A 23,913-nucleotide genomic window follows, 5' to 3' on the forward strand; every position below is an offset into this window, starting at 1 on the left:
TTTTTATTTTATATATTATGCTGATACCTTATTATTATGATTGTAGATATTTTTCTCAGTTATTTCAAAATAAAGGTATGAGTACGCCCTCCATGTACGAGGCAGTGTTGTGCAGTTGTGTCTGTGTATTTTTTAAATTACTATCAAGAACAATACTGTTGCAGCTGTGCCTTGACAACTACGACTACTACTACAGCACCATTAACCAGTGTAATTAAAAAAAGGAAGTGGCTCATCATGTCACAGAAGATAAAACATGCTGGAATCCTAATGCTAAGAAATTATCTCTCCATCTGTAATCTTGTCAGAATTTTTTGTTCTCTGTGTGTGTAGTAAACATTGCAACCTCTTGGGGCCGCTAGTGTGGCTGCTGACTTTAAGTCTTGTTTTCCTGTAGAGAAGTACAGTAGTTTTTCAGTTAAACCTTCCATCTCTTCACAAAAAAGACACAAGTGGAAACTTACATGTGTTCTCAGGTGCTTCTAGGGAACAAGTTTTCATATATAAACATTGTATGCTTACATTTACAGTGAATATCTCAGATGTAAAAAGCGAGTGAGTGTGAGTGTTGCATTTAAATCCACATTTTCACATGTGACTGTTTTCACAGTCATTTGATCAGTTGCCCCAAATTACAAAGGGCATTTGAAAACAATTTCATGTCAAGGTCAAATTAGTTCTGGAGTTTTCAATCGTGTATCATGATCTTCCTCAGCAGATGAATTTGCCCAGTCATGATGGAAATGCAGATGACAGAAAAAAAGAAAAAAAAACTTGGCAAACTCCAGCTGATGAAAATCATGATTTGATTGAAAGCTCAGAGCAACCACTAATAAATAGACCTTAAGGTGTGATTGTTTCTAAACTGCTGTTTCCAAGGTCTTCAAAAATACAGATTTCTGAACTACCCTTAGCGGTAACTATCCATGCCGATAAGTTCAGTTTTATGCACCCAGATTCAGAGATATCTGTGTCTGAAAGTTCAGCTGCCACACAAATAACGGAAATGAATGGAATTTTGCTAGTGCTGCTACCTGCATTGAAAAAGTACATTTAAATATTTAACAGCAGCATTTAGTTAATCATAACTCAACCGATCAGTTTTTAAAGAAACAATTTCCTCAGTAGAAAGTAGATCCAATGAAACCTGATCACAGCGATGTCTGTAAATTCACAAGTACGTTCTGACTTCTGACTATCTCATTAGTCCCACTGAGGTTGGTTTGTCGTGGTAGTCGACATGGTTATACTGTATGGTTTGTTTTATTTACACATCTGGATATCTACGTATTATAGCCATACATGCCATGAGCATGAGCCATGAATGTCACAATCAATCAATCATCCAAGGAACACAGAAAATGTACAACATCAAGCAGTATTAGAAAAACTATATTTTACAAACGTGCATCAAACAGTGGGCAGCAAATCATTAGAGTAACTAACTGCTGCTCACTGTGCTCTTTGCTGTAGCTATCTTTAGCTGTAGCTACTAGCTGCCATTAGCTAGTTAGCTCAGTTAACCATGCAGCTAGTGGCCCTTTCAGCTGACTGAGTGTGCTGCTCACACACATCTCTCAACTAAAACTATGTTCAGGAACTGTTGTGGAACAAAGTGGTATCATGAGACAGGATGGACTGCAACTAGCTGGTTAGCAAGTTAGCATGCTAACTTCAGTACATATCTCTGCAACAAAATACATAGAAGTCTTTGACATACTGACATCAGAACTGTTGATAATGTTTAAGCTAATGTTTTCAAGCTAAAATTATGGCCACATCTTACACACTGTACTTTTAACGCACCAGCGTGTAAGATTTAGTGCCATCTCGTGTTGAGGTTGCAGATTGCAACCCATCGCCCATCCTTTTCCAAGCGTGTAGGAGAACCTGTGGTGGCCACGAGACATGAGAAAAATACAAAAGGTGCTCTCTGGAGCAAGTGTGTTGGGTTTGTCTGTTCTGGGCTACTGTAGTAACATGATGGTACGACATGACGGAAGAGGAGCTTCTCCCTCTGTAGATATAAAGAGCTCATTCTAAGACAAAAAAAACAGAATTATTTAGCCATAATCTGTATATATATCCCCCTAAATCTTACAAACTGGACCTTTAATTAAACTTTCAAAAAGAACAATCCAAAAATATATACACTCATGTACTTTAAGTAAACATTTTCACAATTCAACTTACTTAATAAGATATTTTTTTCTGGCTACAAGCATAAGTGTTACATTGACTCTGCTTTAATTTCATTGGTAAACGACTTGCTGGTATTTCCACATCAACCCTGCTTCCCTGTAACATCCAATTCAGGGCAGATAGACGCTGTTTCAGTACCTGATACATTACATCTTGTGTTTTGGCATCAGTGGTAATTATTATCCGTGATCTTAGGCACATTATCAGACCCATCAAGGAAAAATTAAGTATACTGCAGTGGTGACCATAAACAGCCAATCAATGAATAAACAACAGGAGCACAATGCACTAACTTTGCCTTCATTGCTGAGCATGGTGGCCTTCTTCTCTTCCTGCATCTCTACTTGTTCTTCCCTATAAGATTTCCTACTCGCTGCATGAATCTTCCCAGTTTGTTTTCAGAACCACTTTGTGTCTGATGCATTGGATAGCCAGAGTCAGGCTTGTTTAGCGAAGAGCCTTTGTCTTTGGGAGTAGTTTCAGTGTTAAGAAAATATTCAAATCGACTGTAGACTTTCTGTCTTTGGTAGACAGTTGCTCCCTCTTCGTTCAGAGTGCTTCCAGAGCCTCTGTCCTGCTCTGCCGGAACGTTTGTCTTCTTTTTGCTTGAACGCGGAGCAGATAATCTCAAGAATGGAGATTTTTGCTTCTCTGTTTCTGTTGGACCACTTGTTGGTTGGTCTGCTACAGGTGCCTCTGAATGCTCTGTGAAGACTCCTGAGGGATTCTTGGATTTCACTGAGGACTTTCTTTGGACTGATTTGTCCTCTTTTTTGGATGCTTTCTTGTCGTCTGATGTAAGCAGTGAATATACTTTCATTCTCATGGAATTTTTCCTTTGAAGGCCTGGTTCATCACACTGTGTTTGCCCTATTTCCATGTGACTATTAGCCTCCACTGCATGCTGAGATCCTGGAGATTCTCCTGGAACAGCTGAGCCAGAGCTGTTGGCGACCTTACCTATAGAACCATGGCTTCCTCTGGTTTGATCCTGATGCTGTGATTCTGCAGGTAATCCTTTGTAAATCTCTTCATTTCCATCTTTGAATGCAGTGGAGTCTGAACTGTTGGCACGCGTGTTTGAACCCTCTTTCTCTTCTGGGATTTCAATCAAAGACTCCATCGCTCTTGCCTGCTGGATACTGAGACCACTGTGCTGCAAATGAGAGAGCTTGAGCGTTGGATCATTTAGTTTCATATTTAAATCACCTGCTGACGTTGTCCTGGAAATAGGCTCGTGCCAGTCATACCTCTGCGTTGTCTTTCGTTCTGAAATCATTTTGACATCATAGTGAGAGGCAGAGCGGTGGCCATCATTGAAAATTCCTTCCTTATTTGGCTCACTGTCTCTGGGGTTGGCTGGTTCCAGGCTGTAACCGTTTTGTGTATTTGGCTGTAATTCTGCCACACTTGTGTCCAGACCTCTTAATGAAGACCTATAGGTAGGTCTTTCTGTTACATACGCAGACCTCAAGGACTCTTGGCTTTGCCTGAGATTGGTGAAATCCTGCAGACTGAGCCTCTTTTGCCTCATTTCTTCCATCCTGGACTTAATCTCCCTCGACCTGCTGTGAATCATCTGTGACTGCTGCTCGTTTAATCCTGTGAGACTACTATACGGAGATATTACTGGGGATATCACATCACTTGGTACATCTGGAGGCATACTAAGGTATGTTTCCATCTTCCACCTGTGGAGTGATGATTCAGAGTTAAATGGTATCAGATTCTGGTCTGCCCCATAGAGAGTCCGGTGCCTAAGGTGCTGCTGGGACAGCCTGTTTGATAGCGACTCGCCAGCCCCTCTCAGGTTAGATCCAGTCCTCTCAGGAGTAAGAGGGGCTCCGATGTCCTTGGTCCCCATCCTCAGCCGAGTCATGGAGTTTAACTTCTGCAGTTCTCCACCATAACTGTGTCCCCGCATCAGATTCCCCATGTCAGTATAGTGAGATTGATGCAGCCTCTCCTGCATGCTCAGCCCCCTGGTCAGCATGGTGGCATTGTTATACCTGTCATCCTGAGCGCTTCTCATGCCGTGTGTCCCTCTGGATCTCATGTGAATCTGATGCAGGGAAAGCTGGCTGGTGGTTGGGCTCTGCAGGGCCACAGTGTCTCTCAGGTTCTGAACAGATAACCTTTCCCTGGTCTGGATTGTAGGAGCTGTGGAGCGAGCGTACAGCCTTCGAAACTCCTCGTCATAAGAGCAAACAAGCTGACCTGTGATCACGAGGACCATGCTGAGGTTGATCTTTTCAAAAGACCACGTGTAGCTGAAAAAAACAAGGCAGCACAGTTGTCAAAGAGCCAGCAAGGATGATTACGATGAACAGATTTTCCACATGATGAACTGATGAAAATCTTTATTATTTACATTCTAAATGTACTTTAGATATGATACAGATTGATCACAAATCAAGCGCATAGGAGCAAAAACGTTGTGACCTGAGAACAGAGAAGAAACCAGAAACGATGGACACGGTTTGTCATTTGTACTCACCTCATCATGACCTTTAAGGTGAGCACAAAGCCACATTTCTGCCTGGAATTAACATGTGTTTTGTATCTGGATATATCATCTGGTTAATGACATCTGAACTAGAGCCTTTGTATTGATAAGCCTTCATGTTCATGTTATGTTGATTCTACCCAGCTACCTCACTTGTTTTTATTGTTGCTCACTCTGCCTCTCTGTCTCTCCATTCAGCCACACTCCCACTCCTCACCAGATGCCTCAGACGTCCATCCTCATTACCTGACTCCTACAATCACCTGCTCATCTGTGTCTCATTCCCTAATCACCCTGTCAGTATACACCAGCCCCTTCTCTCCAGTGAGTTGCCAGATTGTCAGTGTTACTTGATGCCTTTGCTTTCCAGCCACCTGCTCTTGAACATGAACCCTGTAAGCTTATGTATCAACACTTTTCAAATAAATCCCAAAACTGTTCCCGTCTGGCTGGTTCTCTGCATTTGGCTCCTGTTTCTTGCTGCCTCATGAACCCCTGCTTGACATCATGGTCATATCTCAACATGCAAATGAGTGGGACTGCTGGACGTGTCAACAAACATAGAAATGAAATATATGTGTGTCATTTACTTTAAAATCACTTTCAGGTAGGTCCAAGACCTGCTACCGATTAGCCACCACTTGTTCTTTTGAGCTAACAAGTTAGCTAACCTTTAAATTTGCCGGGCAGATTTTTTTCTTAAGACTGGTCACACTGTGCACATTTACACCTGGCTGAGATCTGATCATGTTGCAAGCAACAGATGTGGTCTTGCTGATTTGATTGCGTTTTGATCACAACGCCCTCTGCATGCATTTTCCTGTCCCCAAACAGGAAGTCTGGAAACAGGTTTTAATGTCTGGTGTAAATGGGATCTAAGTGACCTACAGTGTGATGGATTTCTGGTTTCATCTCAGTTGACTTATTTTTAGTTAAACAAAAAGTCCAGAACAAAATGGTAACAGGTTCAAGGTGGATTAAATATCTTGGCTTAATGGGGGAATACATCTGTTTTTTTTTACCTGTATGTTCCATACAAGACTGTGCGGCAGTCCACCAAAATGAATTTTTGCTCCAGATCTCCACAGAACTTCGCCCCGGACCGACACCGGTACTGCTGGCCCTGGACCGTCCGAACACGCACGTTCTGATGGAGAAACAAATAAAAGCACCCGGTTAGAGCTACTTCAGCCAGGGAAAGAAAGCATTTTGCAGCAGTCCTTATTTAACTGAGTACTTGTTTGTACATGTGAAAACCTGAAAATAAAATTATTTTTGTCCAGTTGGAGGCCAGTGATTCTATCAGGATGGCCATGCCCCCCCCCCCAACCCCCCCCGCTTTTGCTGCCGCCCCTGCACACATTTATACATTTTCTGTCACTTCTGTCTACATGTCAGATAACCCCTCTTGTGGTCCTACTTTAGCTTGTTTATGAACCATTTTTGTATTCTAAAATGTTGTAATTTGAACTTTATGACCTCTTGTCATGTGACTGCTGCACAGGAAAGTAACATACAAGACATCAAGCTCAGGTAACATTTCCATTTTAAATGAGATGCATTTTGCTTTAGTAGATGTGATTTCATAAGTGGGTTTTTTGTAAGTAATTTCTAAACAAAGTAACTGGGAAATTAGAAGAGCAGAGCAGTTTTTTTCCATTTCTAATGCACACACACATACACACAGACACACACACAGAGACAAGCACACACCCTTTGTTGTGCTCAACAAGACAGAACCTGCGCGTCAGTTTCTCTGAGGCTGGTATTTTGATGTGGCTACTGGCTAAGCAATTTGCACAAAGATCACAAAGCCGGCACTGTGTTCGCTCTGACGTCTTCTTGTTCTCCATTGAAACGTCGTCCTGATGCTGCTCAACAGGAAAATCCAGCCGCGCTAACAGATCAGTCCTACGGTCGCTGCAGTTGTCTCGTATGATAATGACACAAGTAGAAACGCAGCAGGGGAATGCTGGTAAATGACAGCATTTTCACGAGGGCGTGGAGCAAATGTCAGACTTAATCCACTGAACGCTCCTGCCAACAGAAGAAAGGTCATGCCACAGGCCAAACTTCCTCTGGCAGCAAACATCCGTGGAATATAAATCGACAAACATGCTGCTGAAGGAGCAGAAATATGGGTAGTTTTTCTCCCCCAAAATGCTACAAAATGTCCATTTCATGTCTTAATCAACACGTTTTTGTAAGTTTTGCAGAAATACAGAATTACAATAAAATTCAACAGTTTTTTAGTTCCCAACTGATGTCATGATCCTCAATTTCCACCCTGGAGGAGGAAGAAAGCATTACCTTATCTTATCTTGTCTTATTTTATCTTATGACAATTACTGGTCAGTGTCTTTTATTTTGAAAGGTTTTCCTTAGCCAAACATTTACTCTAGTTCAAAACATAAAAACAGGTGCGTTGTGATGCTGTTGTGTAGTTCAAGTTAAATTTCAAATACCTGGTGTCCACAACATGTAAATATATGTTATATATGTTCATCATGTTCTCAAACCAAAGGAAAAGAAAAAGCACATATTATTCTCCCCGTATTTAAAAACCTTTTCACTTGACAACGCCTCTAACGTTGTGCTTGACAGCGGTGTTTATTTCTCACCTTGAGGTCTTGGATGTTGACGCCCATCCTGTGTACCATGGTGAGGAAGCTCTTGAAGTGGGAATCATCCAGAAGGATATAGACAGCCACTCCCCTCGACGTGGCAGCGATGATCTCTTTGAAGATGTCGGCGTCAGTGAAGACGTCCATCGCTATGGCAATCATCTGGAGACAATAAACATTTGAAGATACTTTGAATACAGAAAGAACAATGTTTATTCAGGCTGAGGATGTCTGAGGACTCAGAGTTAGGCCTCTGAAAGAGACTTAAATGAAAATGTAATATACAAAAGTTCTACCAAGTAAAAAACATCTTAAAATTGTTAAAGTGTTCCTGACTCACCAGAACATAGATGTCATTCATTATAATGTCCTCGTGGAGAAGACAGGCTGACCGTGACAGTGTGAGTGGATGAATGAATGAATGAATAGTGGTGGAAGAAGTATTCTGACCTTTTACTTGGTGAAACCACTAATACCACGCAATCAAAGTATCAAAAGTAAAAGCACTCATTCTGCAGTAAATCGGTCCCTGTCAATGTTTTACTAATCTCTATAAACTCATGTCTGCATATAATGCAGGATCTGTAGGAAAAGGACGAGATTTTGGCACTGAAAGCGTTCTAATTTCTGTTTAGTCCGCGTAGTATTGTCCAATCACATTTGAGCGGCTTTGGTTGCATGCAGGTAAACAGCTGGTGTGGAAATCCGTTGCCCGTATTTGTCTTCTGGCTACACTGGAAGCACTGAAACACTGGCCGTTGCCCCCAGAGGCTAAATCCTCATCAGATGATATCTGATGTTTTAGGATTAATTACTGCTGCATTAATGCGTATGTTGCATTTTTAGATGTTTGAATGTGCATCATATGTTTATTGTAGGGGTTAGTCGGCTACACCTGGGAGTTAATATGTGGCTTTTCCAGTTTGGTGCAGTCTCTATCTGAAGAGAAAAACAGGGCGGTTTATTCAGAACTTGTCCATTTTCCCTTCATGGCTGGTGGAAAGAGAGTGTGTTCTTTATTTCTGTTTTCAGGGGTCATCGTGTGTGTGTGTGTGTTAGTGTTACTGCACCTACACAGATAGACTGTTCGATTAAAACATCATAATATTTCTGAAAGAACTTAGCTCCTTCTTATGTCCCTGTGCTTGTTCTTCCACATCACTGCATTCCTGTCCTGTGAGAACCACGTATCTCATGTATCTGTTCATGGGCTCACAAAAACAGCTTTTTACAGTTTTCAGCTTTGTGACAAAGCATTTTCCAGCTAATCCAAGAGTTTTTTTAAACAGGGGTTTTATTTGTATAAAGGAAACACTTTGTCCTTCAGTTTATCACAAACATTCAAAATCACCAAGTTTGGAAATACATGGTCTTCACTGGACAGGAAGAATATGAAAAATTGTACTCTGAAAAGTAACTAGTAACTAAAGCTGTTGCACAAATGTAGTGGAGTAAAAATACAATATTTGCCAAGTAAGTTTATAGTTGCATAAAATGCAAATACTCCAGTAAAGTAGAAGTACTTAAATGTCTTCTTCAGTACTGTACTTGAGTAAACGTACTTAGTTACTTTTTTTAACCACTTTGGCTGAATGAATGAATAAATCTGGATCCCTGCATAAAACTAAAAACATCTATGTTAAGTTTCACCCTCCAAAATGGATCCTAACATGACTTCTAGCCAGATTTCATCTTGACTTTATATATCACGCCCGAAGACATTTCAAGTCTTACTTACAGTGGCATAAAAGGGATGCTTACCATATTTTCATCTGGCAGAGTAAACCCACATTTTCAGGCCTGATAGGTAAATTATTCACAGGACACATCGCAGCATGTTGTATGAGGTCGATGTTCTGCAAATTATAAGAGGGGTGGTTCTCAAATGGAAAACAGCGCAAGTGAAATCATGTCTGTAAGCATCCAGGATCCGTGCTGTCCTGGATTTTAACTGTTTCAGTTACGACTACGTCACCGTTTACAGTGCATGTATGCACAGAGCAACGCGTATCACGCTGCTACACCGTTTGCATTTCGTCACTCATTTTCAGAAGGTACATGAATGAAAAGTCAATTTCCTGCACATGGAGACACACACACACACACACACGCCCTGCTGTAATTTCTGAACTGTTAGCTTAAGTTGAGGAGACGGTGAGCTGGTAGCTGAACATTGAGAACATTCAAGCTGAGACACGCCAGCCGGTTAATGTCCTGCATCTGAAAATGAAACATGACCTTCACGCTAACCTTTTCCATCAGAATCATCCTCACTGTTGGCAAAATAACTTCCTGTCTATGTTAGGCTGAGCAGGGACTATGTTCTGTATGTGTTAAGATATATATACTTTCCTGCATGCAGGAAATGATAATTCCAGCACTTCACTGTTCTGCCTGCTGCCAGTCACTGTTGTAACTTCAGCAGCTGCTGGATTCACGCCTGGTTGTTCTGCTACATTTTTTACTGCTGTTAATGGTTCCACGGTTACAACTGATGAACGTTTACATTATTTGGTCAAAATCTGCTGTCCAGTAGTGGTTTATCAGAGGTATGCTCGTGAGTTCAGATCTTTTATTTAAGAAAAAGTAAAACTACCACTACACGGCAAAAATACTCTGTTACGTGTTAAAGTTCTGCAATGAAAACGCTATTTCAGTATTTATGTATAATTATGAAAATGTACTTGCAAAATGTACATGAATTTAGTACTCATTGCAGAAATGTGTATCTAAAAGTATTTAAAAGAGTTCCACTAGTTATTAGTGGTTTAACAGGGACTTCTGTTGCTATGGCAACCCCTGCTGGCACAGTTACTGGTTAACTGGCATCCAGTTGTTTGTCAGATCTGTGACCAAACAAATATTGATATTCATCTTGTATCCACTCCACACACGTACTTGTTTAGCGTGTTTATCTGTTGCTCCGTATCACAGCTGTGTTTTAACTGTTGAATTGTAATTTATTCATTCAGATTTTTTCTGCCATCAGTTCAGCTGTTGACTAACCAGGCTAACTATAGCTGTCTGAGGCTAATTTGTCACTAAAACAACATTCTACATAGTTAACTGCTATTGTAACTAAATGTTTGGGCTTTTTTTAACCTTTACTCTGAAGATTGGATTAATTACTGTGTTAATTACTGTGGGTTCTGGATGTTGATCTTTCACTGATGATACTTAATTAACTCATTTTACAGCTGTCTGTACTTCTATGAATCCAGCAGGTACTCATCCTACTGGACTAATGAATCTTCTTCAGTACTTTTGATTCAAGTTTTGTTTATAGCGTTTTGCCTCTTTCTGATTTGTAATCCTGATTATTGTGCTTTATCCAATGACTTCCACTGAAATCTTCAGAGGCGAACTCGTCTACTTCTGCAGGAGGCGTGTTCAGTGTGCGGCACCCCCATGGACCTGCACACATACAGCAGTGTTGGCAAAATATCTGTTTGCATTCCTCGCTTTTAGTTATTGATCTATTTTATCTGATGCTACTGAATCGCAACACGCTGTTTTTGAATTGGTTTGCGTTAATCTTGTCGTTAGGGTTTTTTTTTTTTTACAGTTTTGACAGTTACAAACCTACAACAGAATCATCAACATCTAGTTTAGCAAGAGATTATCATTTTTTTAACAATGATGGAGCTGCGGCAGGACACAGCAGGTCTGACCTATAAAAGAGCGGGAGGCTGTGTTGTAACGTGTAAATTAACACACGTGCCTGCTCATGCGCTTACATGAAGACTGAGTCAGATTTGTCTATCCAGATTTTGTGATTTGTTTCTGCATGTTTGATTTGAATGGAGCTGTCTCAGAACAATTACCAGATCACACAGTTTTTCAGCTATGGGCACTCGGGGAGCGCAGACCTCCACCAAGGCCAATAGTCCACTCTTCTATCATCTGCAAATCTGCAAGCTCAAACTTAACATTGTTGGTTGTTCTCATGAAGTGTAAAGTTTTAATTTTCTTCCTTGCTTGCAGACATTTCTTCATTTGGATGAAAGTAAGATGAAAGTTTGAGAGAGGGGAGTTGTTATATTTGTTCCATTTCTCCCATGAAGCCACTGTCCCTGACCACGGCCAAATGCCCTAACAGTGTTAGTGTATCCACCCGGTGATTCTGAAATGCTCCAAAAGATGATGGGTTCTTCCTTGCCACATGCAACACCTTTACACCAAGTGTCATGAAAATCAGGTGAGTAGTGTCTCCATAATCCTGCTAACAGACAAACAAACCAAGAAAATGGACCGAACACAGTGGTCGTGTTGTCTACACTGGAAGGGCACTTGAGGGGACTTTATCATATTTTCCCCAATAGAAGGGCACTCTAGAGGGCACTGCGTCATGTTTTCTCCAGTGGAAGAGCACTCTAAAGGATACTTTTATCACCTTTTATCCACTGGAATTGCATTTTAGAGGCCTGACTGTATTTAAGGTCTGGAGGAGCTCAGTGGATTATCTGTTTATTGCTTAAGCGTGACTTAAGCAATGAACAGATAAGCTGTGTTTGTCGCTTTGGCAAAACTTGCCGTTTCCAGCGTGTAGCCTACAATCTCAGACTATGTGTTGCCTCACATAGCAGTGAAAACTCTGAAACATGCAAATAGCAGAAGGGGAGGAGAAACATGACTGAAATAGTCGGCCAGTGGCAGGCTTATACCCACAGCCTCCATCCTAAGAGTCTACAAGCTTATAGGCGATGAATTTATGTTGCTACAAGGAGAGAATCACTTCAAAACCAACTTAGTCATTACTACTTTGACTACTACTTTCATTTACAACCTTGACCTTGTCTGCATGAAACACAAAGCAGAATGGAGCTCTCTCCTCTAATGTGTAGTCTAGGCCCACAGTGTGCTTTGTACGCAGAAATGTGTATTTTCTCTGTGCGAAGCAACGCCTTTCATTGTGTTTGTGCTATACATTAACTGCTATTGTTCCAGTCCCACTCCACCTGTAAGTATGATGGATGAAGATGAATCTGAACATTTACCCACCTGAGAGATAAGACTTCACCTTAGTATTTTTTCATGCATTTGTTCGGCTCTGGTTTGGTTATATTAACTCACCTGCCTCGCCTCCTGTATCTGTTTGCGGACCACTTCTTTGATGCTTGGCGTGTTTTGTCTGGGCGGGTGGAACAGCATGCTGATGCTCGTGTCCGTGCTGTCCAGCAAGACATCGGGCCAGCCCAGGTCCAAGTCGGGCACCTCCTCGTCCGACTCGGTTGGGAAGTACGTGGAGGGACTGACCGCATCCGTGGCCTGTTTTCCCTCAGACTCATCCTCCACAAACGGCACCTCTGCATTTTCCAAAATGAACAGGATCTCCTCCTCTGACAGAAAGTGGCTGATCTGCTCGGCACGGAGGAACTCCTCGTAGGCCTCTTTGCCTCCACAGAGCAGGGCGTAAATAGCCAGACGGTAGGATTCTTTGTAATGTGGCTGGATGTAAAGTGGATTGTCATCTTCTTTCAGTGAAGACAGGTAGGACAGACTGGACTCCATGGATGCCAGGTCCTGTCTGAGTCTCTTTGTGCAACAGACCTCTCCTTTACCTTCAGTGTGACAAGTTGTGTGACTGTTAAACATTCTGTCTAGACTAGACACTCAACTATAATGAAGCAACAGACACTGGAAAGCTCATTGCGAGAGAAGGAATGAGCAGTTTACATATACAAAGTGACAAAAACCCGTCTGTCAAGTGTGATTCACCTCAAGTTAAACAATACAAGGCATGTATTAACTTCTTGAACAGTATGATCCTCGTGAACTGACCAATTAACAGTTGAGAAGCTTCTTAAACAAACTTACTTCATGGTTAAAGAAATCGTCCTGTGTTCCTGAATCCTGAACCTTAAATGGCTTTAAAAGAACAAAGTTAAACTCTCCAGTCAGCCTTGGTGTCTGCACTCTCGGCAGCAGCACCAGCAGCACTAAGGCGTGAATTTGAACTGTTTATGCCTCGAATAGCTTGTTGTACCTGCCCTGTTGCTCACGTACTGTAACACACCCCACCCCCAGCTCAGCTCAGCTGGGTTGCAGGGGCAGGAGCAGGTCTATTTACCTTTCCAGCTGTCATGCAGTCCATTTGAGCCTGGATTCAACACAATGGTGCACATTTTTACTTTCAACTTTATTAATGTTACCTCCTGACACATCTGGGGTACGGAGAGATCACTCAGCAAGACAACAGAAAGAGATTGATAAGTTTATTGCCATCACAAAGCATGGGGGGACACAGACAGATTCTCTGGCACAGAGACCAGGACAGGAAGTGCATATTTCTTAATTCAGATGATCACTAACTGGCTTCATTAGGATCTCCACATGGTGAAAGCTTTCTGGGGCAAAAGTAGCGGAGGATAAAGGAGGAAAACTTAACCATCCCAGAGCAAAAACAAAAAAATTATCTGGTATCTGGCGTTAACTTCACACCCAGGTACTGACAACAGAACCCCAGCTCTGTACCTGCTGCCTCCCAGGTCATCCAGCTTAAAGGATAATTCTGGTTTATAACAACTTCGGTCTTATTTCTACAGTTTTGGTCGTAACTCTTCGTGGATATGGTGACATGGTGACATCACTCAGACAGGGAAAGAAACATGATCTGACGGGTTGGAAAGCAGACCTAATCTAAACTACTTCAGTTTGAAAAACTCAAAACCTGAAATGTTGACCCACAGGAAACTTTGTCTGCTACGATGAACAGGTTGGTCAAAGCAGAACCAGAAAGTCAGTCTGTAAATCATGATGGATGTTTACGACGAAGAGTTTGGGTAATAATTACAGTGCTAGCCTCTGACTTCTCTTCCAAATGTTTGTTTGACTGCTTGTGTCTCTTAACCTGTGTCCCCCCTTTCTTACTGATGCCACTGATAAATATGAACCAAGTTGCAATAGACCTGAATTATCCTCTAACATCCACAAAATATGTGTACAGGCATTCCACCAATGTAGCCTAGTGGAAGGTGCAGCTTTTAAAACATAGAACATAAACATGTAACGTGTTTTTTATTTTTCTCAGCTTTGTACCTTTTTCACACCTGTGTCAAAAGCACAGTGATCAGTTATGATATGAAGTAACTGAACAGGACATCTACTGTATGTTAGCAGCCACTGTTAAAGTTCCTCTTTTGTAGGTTTTTCCTGTAAATATCCTGCAACTAGTTCTCAGAAATCGAGAGAATTTCAACTGGTCAGAAGCCCGTTCTTTGTGGTAGCCCAGAAGTTCAGAAGTGGGACTTTTAACAGTGACTACGTGTACATAAACTTTAAAGCAACTGCTCAAGGTTTCACACTCATGCTATAAATCAACTTTGCTAACAGCAAACGTTTCCCCCTCAGACCACCACCACCGCTTCGCTCACTTCCTGGGTGGAGTCGGAGACTTCATGAATCTGGGTGGGGTGGGTGACTTGACTCCGCGAGATGGAGTTGGGGTTGGGGACTTCGGGGTCGGGGTTGGAGATTTGGGGGCCGGGGTTGGAGACTTGGGGGCCGGGGTTGGAGACTTGGGGGCCGGGGTTGGAGACTTGGGGCCCGGGGTGGACGCGGGGGTAGAGGCTGGAGTTGGGCTCTTCATGAACGACGCTGGGGTCTGGGACTTAGAAGGGGTCGGTGTTGGGGTCTTGGAGGGGGGAGCTGGGGATTTTGGCGGCACAGGCGTGGCCGCAGGTGTAGCAGCTGGCGTTTTGGGATGTCCCAGTTTGGGCTCGGGGATCTGCTCGCCGTGCCTGTAGACGCTGACGGTGATCTCCACGAACTCGCCGCCGTACTTGTTCCGCACATTGATGCTGTACTTGCCAGAGTCGTCAGGAGTGACTTTGTTGATGACCATGCTGGCGAACTTGCCGCCGTCGAACGTGACCTTGGTGTGCTCGGTGGAGGCGACTTCCTGCTCGTTCTTGAACCAGGTGACCTCAGGGGTCGGCTCGCCCCACACGGTGCAGGTCAGGCTTAGAGACTGCAGAGAGTCGAGAGCCAAGTCAGGATTTACTCAAAAATACAGTTTTGCTTATTGTACACAAAACAATCAAACAGTGGGTTGAACAGTGGGTTTATATAAAAAAACACAAATAGACCAAGGTTTATTTTTTCAAGCTGTTTTAAAATCTTCGCTTTTCCATGTGAATTTCTGGATAAAAGTATGTCGTTAAGACTATAAAAAGTAAACAAATAATAAAATCTGAGAATCAATATAATGAATTCAATTTCATTTGTAGCACTCAAATCATTCAAGAAAGGAGCAGTTTGCTCCTGAACAAGCTTGTAAACTGACCTTGACTTTTTAAAATATCATTATTTTGCTGCTTATTTTTTATGCCCACAAAGATGACAAGTCCCAAAGCTGAAATCATGAATGCTCCTGAGGTCGCATACCAGCTGATCCATCTCCATGACAACTGAGTGAATGCCATCCATTGATAAAGACTTTGTGAAATGGTTTAAACCTCTGGGAAAAGCTTTACATCACATTTATTCCACTTCTGTAATACTTTATATTAAGTTACACATATTAACCATTAACTAGCTGCTTATTAGCAGCAGATTGGCTCCATACTAGTGATTAAAAAGCACTCATTAATGCATTGTTCTGCATAACCATATTCTAAAACTACTAAGCCACTAACAAAGAGTTTCCTCTCAATAACCTCCTAATTACTGTTTATTGAAAGCAAGGAAGAAAGTTGTAATGAATGACATGAATTATTCTTAATAATATAACCCTCATCCTTAATAAACCACAACCTCCACAGTAAGACATTAAAAAGTGCTTTATAATGACAGTAAAGGGCCAATATGCTTCCAATATGCATGCTTATAAGTAACCAGTTAATGGTGAGTGTGTGCATTATAATTTTAAGTGCTGTCTGAATGTCCACTGAGAAGATGGAGCCTGATTATGTGCAATTGAAAAATTTTCCACTGACAAACTGAGCCATCCTTCTCAAGGTATTTTTTTGTATATAATGTACACACACACAGTTGATTTTATTTCCTTTTTATTGTCTTTTTTTTTTTGTATGTGTCCTTTTTATTCTTGCTGTCTGTATGAAGTTTAATCTTAACTTATTAGCGAACTCTTTGGAAAGTTCCTCATATCACCACCTCTGCACACCTTCCCTTTCCTCTCACCAAAGACTTTCAGCCTCTTTTGGTCTTTTTATGATTCGGGAAAATAAGAACATGTGACAGCTTGAAGATCTTATTTTTTTTACATTCGTCTTTCATTTGCTTCATAGGAATGCTGCGGCACCCCTTACTTGAAATGATGTGAACAAAACACCAAAAATTTATATATAACCGTGCCTTCTTACACATGATTAACATAGTGTGGATTCATATCAGCATGTCTGAGAAATCCTCACCTTCTCTTCCATAATAGTGACCACGTCAGGCAAACCACCGACCACTCTGCCACGGTCTGAGGAGAGACAGCAACATGTATGAAAACACAACTCACAGCGAAGAACATCACCCTGCTTGCACTGAGAAGTGACGTAAGCCTTCACCTGTCGCAGTGTAAACATGGTCGAGATATTCGGGAGGACAAAGAGGAGGAATCTATATATATCAACAAAGTTAATGTATAATGAGGTACTCACTCTTTTCAGCAAATGCGGCTGCCCTAAAAGACAGAAGAACGTCGGTATGATTAATATAATGTGGATGCAAGTTAAAGATAAATGTTCACGAACTGCTGTTCTGTCAAATCACTTACTTGAGTCTTAGGTACTCCTCATAGGCGTCGGTGTATGCTGCAGCAAGAGAAATAATCTCATGACGACTGAGTTTACTTTCAAAGTCACCAAAAGTCTAGAAACTAAAAAAGAGCTGGCTACACAGTAATAAGATAAAAATGAATGTACTCATCAAAGAGACACTTGTTGGTATGAAAGTGAGCACAGATGAAACAGTCAATTCCACATCACAGGTTTGGAGGTGAAAGTCCTTTACCTTGTCCGGAGAGGTCAAAGGTTCTGGTGTGAGTCTGCACACCGTCTGAGATCTCGATGGAGTAGTGACCCTTCTCCTTGTCAGACGGATCACAGATCTGCATCCAGGCCATCTCGGCTGTGCCGCCAATCCTCATCTTCTCAGAGGAGGCAATCTTACTCTCCCTGCAGGGTTTACACACAACTGAGCTTAAAGGCTGAGCAATGGCTGCAATAACCACGACCACTAAAAACTGACTGATGAGGGATTTCTATTTGAGTAGAATAGAGAGATTAGAGAACACGACAGTTTTTATTGCAGCTTCATCAGGGAGTGTCACATTTCCTCAAAACAGCCACTAAATAATAAATCAACTGAGGTATTCTGCTTTTGGCAGCTGACAGGGAACACCTGCTCTGACTTCTTGATTAACACCACATACAGTACAGTTTGCACAGGGCTGCACGGTGTATGTGTGTGTGTGTGTGTGTGTGTGTTGTAGCTGCCAGCGTTAAAGCTGGAGAAGCTGAATATGTTTTGAACCCTATTCGTGCACACATGCCTGGTGAGTACATTATAATCATCCTTTAAACAAATCTCGAGCGATGGTCGATATCGCTACAATCTTTGATATGTTGTTTTTGTACATGAAAGATTAAGATAAGTTTAATTTGTGAATATAAATTAACAACAATGACACTTGGTGCCTTTGGGCTCGTTCATAAAATAACTGGCAGGTTTACACAAAAAAGGTCTTGACAGCTGGTAAAGTGCTTTGTCAGCTGTGAAAGTAAATATCAGAATCCTGTACGAGCTGGAGTCAAATGAAGCCTTTAATGAAACCGTACTTGTGTTTCCAGACAGTCTTCATCTCTTCTGTGTAGTAGTTCATGTAGCACTGAAGCCTGATGCCCTCTGGAGTACACTGCAGCACCAGGTCAGAGGCAGAAGCACCTACAGCAACAAACACATGAACTCACTCAGACGAACTGATAACACAGATGTGTTCTCTGCGATCTAAAGGTCGTCAGGAGTCTCACTTCCACCGATGCACCATTGACGAGCCAGCCGAACACATTCATCACATCGTGTCAATAACACAGGGGGACAAAGTCAGCTGATCAAACTCACCTGCAATCTTGGCGATGGCATTGATGATGTCGTCAAACACTGCGAATCAAAGCAGGAAGGACACAAAATACATTATAACATGTTTATTATAAGAATAAAGCGAAGTGATTGACCCCTTCTGAACCGAGAAAAGGTACCTTGGCCTGAAATGTCAAACAGAGACGTGTCCTTTCCTCTGTCGTCACTCAGCACGGCCTTGAAAACGCCCTGATCTTTCCTGGAGAACTGGAAAAACGAACATTATCATATTAACATGCAACTTTCACTAGATTTTTAGAGACATGCAAAAAAAAATGTGTACGTGTATGCAGATTTTTTAAAAGAGGGGACAGATAGGCGATTGACTCTCTTCCCACTGGTGTGTCACGTTCGTGCCGGAAAACAGGGAACAGGAGAAAGGTTGCAGCACTTATATTTTTAGATCTTTTACTTGTCGCAAACTGAACAGTGTTCGAGTGTTTCGAGTTTCACGGTTGTTTTCACACCACTGATGAATACCCGTGATTACTGCATCATTTGATTCGCGAATGCATGCTGTTTGTACCCGTTCCCAATGAGGACAAAAGCCAGTTGTTGGTGAGTATTAATGGGCTTTTTGTCTAGTGTGAAAGGGGTAAAAGATAAATATAAACCTTTGAAAAATAAGTAAAATTTATCACAGCGTGGTTATATGATTACAGTGAAGATCACAGCAGAGTCTCAGTTTAAGCAAACACAATATTGAGACAGCTGATGAGTTTAATCATGCATTTATAGATTTTTCGTGTATTTATTTTTCTCTTTATGGGCTGTAGATTAATATGCTGCAACAGCGACATTTATTAACTGATTATTGCTGATGTTTAGTTTTTATTTGAGGTGTACAAACAAAACATTAGCTCAGCTGAAGCTTCAGTGTACCAGAGGACACAGAGAAAGGAGCTGCTGCCAGTTCAAAACTCTGCTTAATTTTTAGCATCTTTTGGGAAAAACATTGCTAGACTTTAGAGAGAGAGACTTTTAACTGTGCAAATAAACTATGATGACCTATATTGTGCTAAATGTTGCTATGTATTAGGTTATTGCTTTGGCCTTTGATTTTTGGCAGTAGTTACCAGAGGGATGGGAAGAGCACAGGCTCCAGACATGACATTGGGAGGAGTTTCTGGAACAATCTCATCGTCCTCTTTGTACCAATGGAAAGTCGTCTCCTTCTTCACATTGGCCACCTGACACACAAACACACAAGGATTCATTTCAGTGAGAGAAAAATGAAGCCAGTTGATAAACAAAGGTAAAAAAAGTGAGTGGTCTAAACATTACCTTGCAGGCGAGCATAACAGTGCAGTCCTCAGTGACAGTGAAATACAGATACTCAGAGAAATGTGGACCTAAAAACACAAAGTGGAATCAAGTGAGTTTGGATATTATGAATATTATGTTCGAACATAAAGAGCAACAATGAATGAAACGAAAGATAAAAAGCCAAGCCCGTACAATCATCCTTTAGGTGTTCGTATGTGTTAATATTTACACATTTATAATCTGCATTTAAATACAGTGTAAAACCAGATGCGTCTTCTTTTAGTGCTTCTATTATTAATACTTAATAACAACCCAGATTCCAAAAAAGTTGTGACTCATCAATCATTTACAAACAAACTCTGTTTCCTGACACTCACGCAGTAACATCCTTTATATCATAACTTGTTTGAAACGTGTTCAGATCAAATCATCAAATTCAGAAAAAGCATATATTTACAAAGTTCATGAGGTCAAACATTAAATACATTGTCATTGTGCTGTTTTCAATTGAGAATATGCCAAAAGCGACTCACATTATTTTGCAATCAGGGTTGTGATCATGCCTTAAGAAAATGTCATAATGTCAGCAAATCCTTCAAACATTCCTGCGTCCAAACCAACAATTATCCACTTGTCTCTTTGCTTGTGGCTTCATTTGACACCAGATTTCATCACCTGTTGACATGTTTTTTGACTTTATTCTGCTAAGAAACAAACAAATGAAACTGAAAAATGCTGCAACCACTTTGGAGGAAATTACACTCTTTGACACACACACAAATTACTCTGATTAGCAGTGTGTGCAACTAAGAGCTTTTGTTTGTGTAAGTGATGTTTACAACATAATGACGGTGCAGCCTTGGTGGAGTGTCTGCAGATCGTTATGTCTGTTGGTACCTTGCTTCCTGATGTGCTCTTTCCTCTGAAACTCTGCCTCCTTCAGAGCAACTTTGAACACTGAAACAGAAAAACACAATCACTAAAAATGTTTAGCGTTTAATCACATTCTGCTTCTGCTTCTGTCATTTCTGCCACTAGGGGGCCTCTGAATCAAAACAGTAACAAACTACGTGGTTTGATCACATCGTGAAGTAGCGTGGGATCATGGGAGTTGTTGTCTTTAATGTTATATTACTATAATTGCGAATGAAAATTTATCTAAAGTGACTCGGGCAGAAATGTTTACGGTCGACTTCCTTTGTCACTCTCTGACGAATCATCTGGTGTTTCCTGCGGGTGTTAGCAACTAGAGGGGGTGAAGGGGATGACGCCACTCACGGGCGACCAAATGAAATGCACTGTTAGCTTGAATTAACTGACAGATCTTTGGGTTTGACCATTGTTGGATAATGTAGATAGACTGATCAAAACACAGTTTATAACATAAGTCTAGACTTTTTTATGCAGATGCATTCAAAGACACAACAAAAATACGTCTTTCAATCTGACCGTTTTCATTGCCGAAATTTTTTAGTAATTTAATCTGCCCCAAGATTTGTACTTTTCTCATACTGGATTATCTGCATATCAACACTAAGTTCTATGCATGATGGTTTATTACGTTTTCGTGATGATGCAAGCTCACCATCAAGAGAAGTAGGCTGACAATAATGGGCAAAGTACAACAATTAATAACGATGTTCATCTGGTCAGTAGCATTTGTTTAAAATGATCCATCAGCTAATTACAGTTATGTGAGGTAGAAGAAAGCCTCACCATCTCCCACCAGGACCAGGGAGCTCTGGGTTTTGGCCTTGCCGTCGTGGATCTGGACAGTGTAAGTGCCCTCGTTGGCTCTGGTGAAATGATCCACGGTCATCTGGATGATTCCTGAGGCCACATCATGGCTGATCTTGTGTCCCTGAGAGGAAAAGATTTATATTTACAACACACCAAGAGACCAATGTTCAAATCTGAGTGTGTTTGTATATTCATGAGTTCTATCTCAATTTAAAAAAAGCATCAGAAAACATTAATAACTCAGGTTTAATCATCTCCAGGAGTGACAGCAGGATTTAATTTTTGTGGTGGGTTTACATTTTATTTGTTTCCCTACATTTGTACATATCCATGGCAGAACAAAGGAACGAATGAAAAACATACAGTGCACCACCTGTGCGCTATTCAGGATTAAGAATTATTCCATTTGAAGGAAACTTGAAGGTTAAACGTGGAGCTACGGTAGCTGTTTGACTGCTGCTGTGTTTGTTTGATATAATGTGAAATCAGCTGCAGTTATCAAAACATTGCTATAATAGAAAAAAGAGTGAACACCACAAGGTTTGTAAAGATGTGTATAATTAGGTTTCAATTCTGAAACTCAGTCGATATGAATGTTGAAGATGTTACCTCTCCACTGGTGACCTCCTTGTCGTTAACGATAAACCTGTAGGATACAGACGGGGACAGTTTGACGGCCTGCAGCCAGAAACGCACGTGTCCCTTCTCCAAAATCTCATAGTTCAGACCGTGTTTCAGAGGAACAACTGCACAGAGACAAAGGACGCACAAAGATTAGATCCTCGGGAAGTAAGCCTTAACTGAACTGATACAGTCTGCTGCTGATGAACGTTACTCACTGGGATGTCTGATGGCATAGCTGAGCTCCAGCATGGTGTTCAGGGCTGCAGAGCGAAGAAAACAAGCATCAGCAACAACAAACCACAACAACAAAGACTAACATGCAGGATGGAAAAGACTCAGAAAGCTACAATCTGCTGGCTGTTCACTACATTCAGCCTGTAACTACATGACCCACCGTCCTCAGTCAGGGTGTGGCTGGCAGAGACCCCATCTGTGTCGGTGACCACCACAGAGTATCTGCCCAAATCGTCTTTATCAGGGTTAGTGAAAGTCAGTCTGGAGCTGAGAAACAAACACAGAAACTATGAAACATCCATTTAAGTCAAAACTATAACAGCTATCAACTCAACCAGGAATCACACTGATAAATAATAAGTAAACACAACTAATCGGCCTTGCTTTGCTTACGTTCTGCCCTTTGTTGTGACGGCCACCCTGGGACAGTCGCCGATGGCTTTGTAGTTCTTCGACCACACAAACTTGGACGTCTCACAGATCTCACAGGCCTCGAGAGACAGGAAGACGTCTCCAGTCTCCTCGTCCACGCCAGCCACAATCTCCTTGGTGCCTGTGAACATGAGTAACATGTGACCACTTCATGGGAAAACACGCATAAAGGTACAAAATAAATTTTTAATATAATATTCAGGTCCACATTCCACATTTAGCTTGTCTTTGCAGCTCAGTTTGTTGAGCCAAGATACAGCTTTTCATATTATTCACTTAGAAATACAGAGTATGCATAAATAAGAGTATTGTGCACGCAAATGGGCCTATTCATCAACAAGACTTTCTAGAATGTTTCCTCAGTATCAAAATGTCCCGCAGTGATGAGACTTTTCAACATTTTCAAAAAACATTTTTGTGCCGCAAGAAATTGGTAATTTCCTGTTTTCTAAATATATCTAAACATATTTAAGTTCTATTTTAATCACAAGAAACCACAAGATTATGTGAAAAATATATATTGGAGTCAACAATGGAGATTTAGTTCAGTTTTACATTATCTGATTCATAATCATGTATGAAAGCAGCTTCGAGTTTATTTCACGCATAGTTATTAAGACTTTTAACACTTTCTGCGCAGATAAAATGCTCTGATTGGGGATTTTGTATTTTACCTGTTTTTTGTTTTTTTTTTTAGAAAGGATGCCAGTCTAGAACTGTTAACTGTTGTAAAGCTACTGCATCTTCTGACTGATGATTTTAAAATACTTTCCTCTTTTTGTTTAACAGATGTATAATATAAGAATTGTAAGAAGTAATTTAACTACATCATGGTTGTGTCATTATCATTAGGACTGTATTTTTCATTGTGCCTGAATGCGTTTAGTGAGCTGGACTGTTGCCCATGTCGTCATGCTGGTGGTCACAGGAAACAACCCCTGACATGTTAGCAGGTATTTGGTGAATATAAAAGGTGCAGCTCGCAGAGGAGATCAGGCTGATAAGTTGTTGTTACCTGGAACAGCTTTGGCACAGACCGGCTCAGACAGCTGGGAAGGTTTTCCGACACCGCTTCCATTGACAGAACGAACTCTGAACACGTATGTTTCACCTTCCTCCAGACCAGTAACCTGCAGGAAACCATGGAAACATTGACGCAACTATCAACTATTAACCTAAACTCAAGTTGCTAAT

General features: G+C 41.2%; 2 protein-coding genes across 3 annotated transcripts in view; both read right to left on the bottom strand.

Annotated features, from left to right (window-relative positions):
* Positions 1-8: 8 nt before the first annotated feature.
* On the bottom strand, positions 9-13,279 carry LOC121604040 (protein FAM83B-like). Its single transcript, XM_041933428.1, has 5 exons — positions 13,150-13,279; positions 12,406-12,893; positions 7,330-7,494; positions 5,731-5,855; positions 9-4,472 (listed from the first exon to the last, which is right to left on the bottom strand). The coding sequence occupies exons 2-5, from the start codon at positions 12,841-12,843 to the stop codon at positions 2,543-2,545; spliced, it is 2,658 nt and encodes an 885-aa protein (XP_041789362.1). The 5' UTR covers positions 12,844-12,893; positions 13,150-13,279; the 3' UTR covers positions 9-2,542.
* Positions 13,280-13,539: 260 nt separating this feature from the next.
* Positions 13,540-23,913, bottom strand: part of myom2a (myomesin 2a) — a 30,992-nt gene continuing 20,618 nt past the window's right edge. For both annotated transcript variants that reach the window (XM_041933779.1, XM_041933781.1), the window contains 17 exons: positions 23,735-23,849; positions 22,681-22,840; positions 22,448-22,554; positions 22,269-22,313; positions 22,039-22,175; positions 21,406-21,550; positions 20,587-20,646; positions 19,708-19,775; positions 19,500-19,613; positions 18,543-18,630; positions 18,406-18,444; positions 18,123-18,228; positions 17,296-17,459; positions 17,060-17,096; positions 16,944-16,966; positions 16,707-16,762; positions 13,540-15,301 (listed from right to left, as the gene is read on the bottom strand). In XM_041933779.1, the coding sequence (XP_041789713.1) occupies positions 14,702-15,301; positions 16,707-16,762; positions 16,944-16,966; positions 17,060-17,096; positions 17,296-17,459; positions 18,123-18,228; positions 18,406-18,444; positions 18,543-18,630; positions 19,500-19,613; positions 19,708-19,775; positions 20,587-20,646; positions 21,406-21,550; positions 22,039-22,175; positions 22,269-22,313; positions 22,448-22,554; positions 22,681-22,840; positions 23,735-23,849 (2,064 nt within the window). In that variant the 3' untranslated portion in view covers positions 13,540-14,701. The remainder of the gene's footprint in view (positions 15,302-16,706; positions 16,763-16,943; positions 16,967-17,059; positions 17,097-17,295; positions 17,460-18,122; positions 18,229-18,405; positions 18,445-18,542; positions 18,631-19,499; positions 19,614-19,707; positions 19,776-20,586; positions 20,647-21,405; positions 21,551-22,038; positions 22,176-22,268; positions 22,314-22,447; positions 22,555-22,680; positions 22,841-23,734; positions 23,850-23,913) is intronic.

Source organism: Chelmon rostratus, chromosome 3 (genome assembly GCF_017976325.1).
Source record: "Chelmon rostratus isolate fCheRos1 chromosome 3, fCheRos1.pri, whole genome shotgun sequence".
NCBI classification, from domain to species: domain Eukaryota; kingdom Metazoa; phylum Chordata; class Actinopteri; order Chaetodontiformes; family Chaetodontidae; genus Chelmon; species Chelmon rostratus.